This window comes from Acanthopagrus latus, chromosome 8 (assembly GCF_904848185.1).
Source record: "Acanthopagrus latus isolate v.2019 chromosome 8, fAcaLat1.1, whole genome shotgun sequence".
NCBI lineage: Eukaryota > Metazoa > Chordata > Actinopteri > Spariformes > Sparidae > Acanthopagrus > Acanthopagrus latus.
Window position 1 is genome coordinate 17,639,348 of NC_051046.1, and position 8,109 is coordinate 17,647,456.

General features: G+C 38.6%; 1 protein-coding gene across 1 annotated transcript; it reads left to right on the top strand.

The window, feature by feature from the left end:
* Positions 1-1,280: 1,280 nt before the first annotated feature.
* wdr61 (WD repeat domain 61) lies at positions 1,281-7,960 on the top strand. Its single transcript, XM_037107180.1, has 11 exons — positions 1,281-1,390; positions 2,368-2,422; positions 2,526-2,553; positions 3,474-3,579; positions 4,451-4,623; positions 5,779-5,927; positions 6,197-6,290; positions 6,517-6,610; positions 6,831-6,923; positions 7,114-7,192; positions 7,696-7,960. Exons 2-11 carry the CDS (start codon positions 2,411-2,413, stop codon positions 7,783-7,785), a joined length of 918 nt encoding a protein of 305 aa, XP_036963075.1. The 5' UTR covers positions 1,281-1,390; positions 2,368-2,410; the 3' UTR covers positions 7,786-7,960.
* The last annotated feature ends 149 nt before the right edge of the window (positions 7,961-8,109 follow it).

Below are 8,109 nucleotides of genomic sequence, written 5' to 3' on the forward strand. Positions count from 1 at the left end.
CTTCCCAACAACACAAAGGGGATTTATTTATTTCTAAAAATATTTCCATTGAATTCAGACTGTGGCTGCATGCACAACCTGCCTGTTGAACAGAAGTGATGCACTCTTTTTCAAAGATCAGCCAACCCTCAATATAATCAGTTCTTATTTTTGTGGACTGAGTGGGGCTTTAGCATCTTTGATGGTTTCACTGCTACGTTAAAGACTTTAAGCCCCAACAAGAACTAATCTGCAGGTGACATGTTGAGTTTTTTTTAATTATATTATGCAAAGAGTAACTGTTGCAAATATCAGAATTATTTTATTTCTTTAAAAAAAATCCCACGAGTCTCTCTCTCTCTCTCTCTCTCTCTCTCTCTCTCTCTCTCTGTCTCTGTCTCTGTCTCTCTCTCTCTCTCTCACACACACACACACACACACACACACACACACACACACACACACACACACCGCTGTAAATAGGACACCTCTCATCTTCTTCACTCAGCCTGTCAGGAGGTTCACACTCATTTAATTTCTCTATAACTCCGCTGCCCATTTCAGCTTTACTCCAGCAGTTATTTAAAAACACCCAGGCTGTATTTGCTTCCTTCCACTTGGAAATATTCTCTTGAAATTTTATCTTGACAGCCGTCTTCTGAGTGTGTGGAGCTCAGGCTGCTGCTGCAACAACTGTCAAAAAGTGAGAATATTTTTCTGCTTACACTTGAGGCTCAAGTTTGCCTGCCTCTCTCTCTTCAGCATAGAGGTTTCACTTTACTGTAAGCCATCATTATTGCAGTCTAGACAGGCAGGGAGCTGCTGAACATTTTGAAGTCTCACAATATTGGTCTAGTTTTGGCTGTCTGGGCACCACAGCCTAAATCAGAGTCTCTAGGATGAGCAGTAGCCAAATAATTCCACTTGTCTTACTGTACTAATTGATTAATATTGATTTTCGTTATTCTGCTCACAAATATATGTTTGTCATATTTCTTGATGTTTCATTATCCCTGCTTTCTGATTGGATGTTTCACTGTCATTGTTTTCTAATCATGCCTATGTTGACGCCCCCTCACAACCATCTTACTGACTTATTCTGCACATTAACTTTATCAGTTATTAACAGTTTTATCAATTCAAACGCGTATGTAATTATTTCATTTGTGTTTAATCATTAATTGAATTTGCTGGATTCATTGGTTCAAACATCTTAATCCACTTCAGTCATAGCTGTAGAAACGCTGTTCCGCCGCTGTGCCGCTGGTGGCGGTAGTGCGCTTCACCAAACTTTGTTTAACGAACGAAGAAGACGCAAACCGGAACTTACGCCAAATGTTGTCATGGCGTCTCACATGTAAATGAACGAGCTTCAGAAATTGAATAAAACATCTTAATAGGAGATTTGAAGGTATGTTGGCGTATATTAAGTCATATAATATGTGTATTTTTACTATAGTTAGCCTGGTAAACTGGGCGACCACCTGATACTCTTGTAACCTTTAAAAACTGCACACTGCACTTTGTTGCCAACTGGATGCAGCGCTAACCTGCTGTGATAGCCGCTGCTAATCAGAGCTAGCTCCCGTAAACCAGTATTTTAGCAGATTTTTAATCTGTTTAGCTGCATATATATGTTAGTTTCATCAGTTATTCAGCCGTCTTTTCGTAATATCTAGTCTATAAGGTGTATGTTTCCTGGCAGCCAACATAGCAACATTTGAGATCCTGTACTGAAGGGAAAAAAAAGAGTAATAATTAGTAATACTACACCTTAAAAATACTGCAAGGTTACGTGTAGTCGTGGGAATGTTCTCAACGTAATGTACTCGATGCAAGTAAATGCCCCCTCTGACTGTTGTGCTGTTACTGTATCATTACATTGTTATTTTTCAGTCTGTCATGTAGAAGCAAGATTTTAATGTGGCAGTTAGTTTAAATTGAGCTATGTTTGATTGCAACTAATGATTGTATTCATAATGGATCATACTGCATTTTCTTCATTAATCAATCGATTATTTGCTTTGTCATCACACACACCCAGAGCTGAAAGTGAAACCTTATTTTCTCCAAACAACAGTCCAAACTTCAACATTATTATTTTAAAAAGACAATTATTAAAGTATTATCAGAATAGTTGCCAGCGAATTTTGTCAATCAACTAATTGATCAATCTGTTGGATGACTTAACTTTTACAAATCATTATATTTGACTGGCTCATCAGCAAACCCTTTAATTTGTAAAATAACAGTCAGATAATTTACCTTGAATTTGCACTTCAAGCACACAGCAGTTGAGTAAAAGTACTTCAATTTCACAACTGCAACTAGTTAGATTTTTAGGATTTTCTGCTTTGTCAACACTAACACACTTTAACATTTTTTCAGGTAAAAATAATCTAACTGGCTGTCCAACTCCCAGGACCAAAACATGAGCACTCAAGTAAGCAACAAATTCAAATAGCTTCATATTTACCCTCAGCATTTCCTTACTTTGTTTGTTTTCTGGATGAAACACTAACTGTGAGTTTGTGCTCTGATTTCAGTACAGCATTCTTTTCAAGCAAGAACATGGTGAGTCACATGGCAGATAAACTGTTCTCAGAGCTATTTTTTTTTTTAATGAATTTGAAATCTGGAATCAATTATAATACAATAAGGCAAGACTTTAAAGTAGAAATAAAGGCAATTAGTTGTTGATACAGCTGACAATACATAACAGTATATGAGGATTTCTAGAGATTCAACAGGTGTCATCTGAAGCTAAAGCATGTTATGCCGTTTCTCTACACATATTATACACATCCTATTTGAGTCAAGAGCTAACGTCAAGTGAAAAAGACAGAACTTTACGGTGTTCTGTAATCTGTCATTATTATGACAGATTATGTAATCTGTCATAATAATGACAGATTACAGATTAAATTGTGTTTGAATCTGTCATAATAATGACAGATTACATGATGCCTTAATTTGGCTCTCTGATCATGGCTTTATATATTTGTTAATAACATAATTTTTAGCATCTTTTTCAAACTTAAAAAATGTGCTACACGTATTTAATTCATCACTACAGCCGATACATAAACCATATTTTTTTTTACTTTGGTACCTACAACTTGTTTTTTTAAACATCCAAGTTCGTCTCAAATCATATGGAATGTCGCTCATTTTAAACAGGTTTTTTTTTTTATATACTTTTCAGATCATAACTGATTCAAGCAGATTTAGGGTCAAACAAATCTCTTAATCATTTTCTAACTTAATAAGCTACTTTCAACTGAAAAATCCTTTTATTCAGATCCACAGACAGTGGATGGAGGTCAGAAAGTATTCAGAGTCGTACTTCCTGGTTGTGTTTTCAGGCATTTATTGACAATTACAATGAAATAATAAAACATCAGACTTGTGTTTTAACTGCCTTTCCCATCAGCTCCATGAGAAGCGCTGCTTGTTCTCACTGTCATTATCAACTTGTGTTTGTTTCCTCTCAGCACACGATGATGCTATCTGGACAGCAGCATGGGGTAAAAGTGAAGCGGACGTGACAGAAACGATTGTCACTGGTTCACTAGATGATATGGTGAAAGTGTGGAAATGGTGAGCATTTTTAACATTTCTCCTTGTGACAATACCATGATTTATACAGCCATTAGCTGGCTATACAGTCACTTGGTTTATGAATATTGCACTTGTGTTCTTTTTTCTTATCTTAATATTTGCTTCATTTTATTCATCGTCTTTTCTATGATCTATGATCAAAATATTCACAAATAATGAAAATGATCAGTATGAGTGACAAATCAAAAAACAAGAGACAAATATAAGAAAAACATTCTGGAAGAGTTCAAGTGTGTGGTCTGACAAGATATGATGTGTCTGTTGTCTCATTCCACATCAGCAGTCCTGCTTAACTGAGCCTGACTGTGTTATTCAGCTGCAGGGGCAGTGAGGGGATTGTTTGAGACCACAGCTGGAGACTTCAAGAGCACACTTGTTTGTTTCATTGCTCTTGAGTAAAAAGGTTTTCTGTTCAGACTGGCATCTAAATATGGCAATGTGTATTTAGACACTTATTTTTAAGAAGAACTTCAACAAAGGAAATAGACATACAGTATATATACCCGTTAGGTAAGGGACACATACATATATTAACCATTAACTAGTAACTTATTAGAAGGCATATCAGAAGCATATTGGCTGTTTATTAGTCACTATGCAGCACTAATGAATGCCTCATTCTGCATGACCATATTCTACAACTACTAGACCATTAACTAGTGATAATAAGTGGGGAAATTGTTGTACATGAATTTTGATCTGAAAATGTTTACAGAGAAAGTCCATTATGACAAAGCTAAAATCTCTTTGTTCTGAGCACTTTACAAACCCCTCGTCCATGTTGTCTTATCCGTCGAGTTTATTTGACCTGACGTGACGGAATAATCTCCGTGTCGCACTGTTCCTGCAGGTCAGACGAGAAGCTGGAGCTGCAGTGGACTCTGGAGGGCCACCAGCTGGGTGTGGTGTCAGTGGACATCAGTCACAACGGAGCCATCGCTGCCTCCAGCTCCCTCGATGCCCACATCCGTCTCTGGGACCTGGAGTCAGGAAAACAGATCAAGTCCATGGACGCAGGGCCAGGTAAGACCGGGCCTCAGAGGATCACTGACATTTTTTGATTTTCTGATTCAACAAACCTGATCACTCACCACCCCCACTTACAGTCAGCATATGTGTTTTTAGTGTTAATTCATTTATATGTAGAATTGAAACAATCAGCCCGTTGATTGATCAGTTGATTGACTTGAACATAGTCAGCATAGTCTATTTTGATTAATTTATTAATTGTTTAAGTCAGTTTTCAAGCACAAATCCCAAACACTTGATGGTTTTTGCCTCTCATTTGTGAGAAGTTAGTGCTGCTCTTTATGAAACTGCCAAAATCCAAAATAAATGAATATCTCCATAAATTATTTTATATGCCATTAAGTGCACCAGCTTTAGTTCTTGAAAAGCTCTTTGTCCTGTGTGATAATAAACTGAATAATATCATCTTTAGGAAGTTGTTTCTACTATTTTCTGACATTTATCGAAAGATTTCTTTTGACTGTTTGAACAGTTGAGAAAATAATCATCGTAGTAATTGATTTTGAAAATTTGAACTTTTGAGCTACTCTTTAACAGTGACGATGTCTGTCTGATAAAAATACAGTTGACCTATCCTTGTTACTGTGGTCTTCCTGTGTTGAGTGTTCAATCACTGCCTTTTACTGTCTAACACTGGAATAAGGTGGCTGTAAAGGAAATCGTCACCAGGTTTCATATAAAAGTGAACCTGCAGGGGCTGACAGCTTGTCTGTTCTGCTGTGTAGCACAGCATTACATGGTATTTTTTTCACTCTCACCTCTCAGAAACCCCACTCCCAGAGCTGTGTGTTGTATCAGGCTGTACTTCATCTAAATGCCATGTCACCTTCCATTAGTGATGCCCTGTTTCACTCAGTGGTTGGTCTGGGTCAGTGGATTTAAGACCCCTTTTTTTCTCCCCTCTGTGGACCTGCTGTATTTTGGTATATTTGGATTCATCAGAAGTGAGTCCTCTTTATGTAAAACCTGTTTTCTTTTCGTAGACATACATTATAATGCATTATTCACAGTATATGTGCTTATAATTTGGGGTTGTGTTTAGGGGCAGTTAGATGAGACACATGTATAAGGCACATTGCATTAATTTGCTGTAGATATTGTCAAACATGTTCGACGTCCCCTCATCTGTCTGTCTGCTCTCCTCTCCAGTCGATGCGTGGTCGGTCGCCTTCTCCCCAGACTCTAAGTACATTGCCACAGGAAGTCATCTTGGCAAGGTCAACATCTTTGGTGTGGAAAGCGGCAAGAAGGAATATTCTCTGGACACCCGAGGAAAATTCATCCTGAGTATAGCTTACGTAAGGCGCCATAAATCACCCTCTGGTTGGCTGGGTGGTAATGTCTCTGAAGCCTGAGACATCACCATCATAGCTTTTAAAACAACTCATTTTGATTTGTGTTTCCTCCCATTCACATCAATGTGTCCTTCTATTTTAATGCTGAGCCATTCTTCTTTAGGTCTAAAGGTTGTTTTTATAGTCTTTTAGAACTATCTATAGCTCATCCAGTTTCGTGTCTCGACATTTTTTTACATTTCTGTTTTTTTGTTTTTTTTTTGCTACCTCAGAGCCCTGATGGAAAGTATTTGGCCAGCGGAGCTATCGATGGAATCATCAATATCTTTGACATCGCCACTGGAAAGCTGCTCCACACACTGGAAGGTGGGTTCGCATATAAAAGGAACATTATTACGTTTTTTTTTTAGCTTGAAATAACAGCAGTTTGATGGTTACATGTGAGAAAATAATCAAAGATACTCCTTAAAATAGTCCCAAACCTTTGATTCAGGATCCAGTCAGCCATATTAAACCCTTCTAAATCAGAAGAGTGGCAGAGATCACCAGAACTCAGTGAGGAAGCTAACTGACTTGTTTTCTCTCCCCTCAGGTCACGCCATGCCCATCAGATCCCTCACTTTCTCCCCCGACTCACAGCTCCTGGTCACAGCATCCGATGACGGCTACATCAAAATATATGACGTGTGAGTTCAATCTGGCAGCTTGCGGCGGATACACTCACCAGAATTGTTCTTTTAGCTCTTTTGAGAACCCAATTCATCCCAAAGGAAGTGTATCAAAATGAAATACAATATATACGCAGAGAAGATGGGAGGGAAAGGTTTTTAAGGATGTTACTATACACAGATATGGAAAGAAAAAAGAAAGAAGCTTTTGTTTACTCTAATAATGTGTGTTTTACAGGCAACATGCCAACCTGGCCGGCACACTGAGTGGACATGGATCCTGGGTCCTTAATGTCGCCTTCTCCCCGGATAACACCCACTTTGTCTCGAGGTAAAACTTCAAAACAGCTTCAGGTTGCCACAAATCAGAGGTTAGATTTTAAGACCTGAAACTGTAGACATTACCACTCAAAGCAGCTGAGGCTGTTTTTACAGACCAACATTAACAACACAAATTTCTGTTTCTAAGATGAAATGCAAAACATTCTCAAACGTTCTCTCTCTGTTTCCATTGTTCTCAGCTCATCCGACAAGAGTGTGAAGGTTTGGGACGCCAGCTCCAGAGCGTGCATCAACACTTTCTTCGACCATCAAGACCAGGTGACATGGAGAACCCTCTATCTCTGCACTGAGTGTGTCATAATCAAATTCAAAGCGAGAAAATAGGTGCTAATGTGTTGGGGTTTGGGGGGGGGGAATCAATACAGCCAATGTCACCGACTGGCCTCTCAAATGACCCTCCTCTGATGCTTCAGCTCGGGTAAAACCAATAATCTCAGCTGTCATTAGATCGCCGGTTGCAGACGCCTGTAGGGGGGATGATCTGTCTTCTGCGATAGAGGCACGGCTCCACAGAGGGATCAGAGGAGGTTGACTCTGGCGTCTTGTTTTGTTTGTTTCATTGTGAAAATTAATTTTTTGTATGCTTTCATACATGTGTGGAGGGGACATTTAGAGTATTTTTAAAACAATCAAGGAATAGCATCTGGGAAAACTTCATTTTTAATGAACTTTTACTGTAGGCGTAATATTTCCTTAAATGTGGACACTGGTTTGTGTAACTCAGATCCTCTTGCCATCCATTCTGTTCCTGTTACCTTCAGGTGTGGAGTGTGAAATACAACAGCACCGGCTCAAAGATCATCTCAGCTGGAGACGATCGCGCCATCCACATCTATGACTGCCCCATGTGATGGATGACGTCCAGAACAGGCTGCAGGAGTGAGAGTCTTCAGAGCTGTTTACTCAAATCATGCATTTGAAGTTGTTAATTAGGGGAGGAAGGAGATGAGCTGTACATTTAATGGATGTTTTTTTTTTTTTTGCACTGGCCCACTGGTCAAATAAAGGGGTTGCTTTTTTACTTTGGTTTGAGCTGAATTATTATTTTTTTTACTAGTTATCATTTTTATGTCAGTGGTATCATTTGGTTACAGAACCAGAATGTCTTTAGGGTTCATATGAAATAAGTGGTATGGAGCCCCAGAACAGACAAGAGTGAAAATGTTACTTATTAA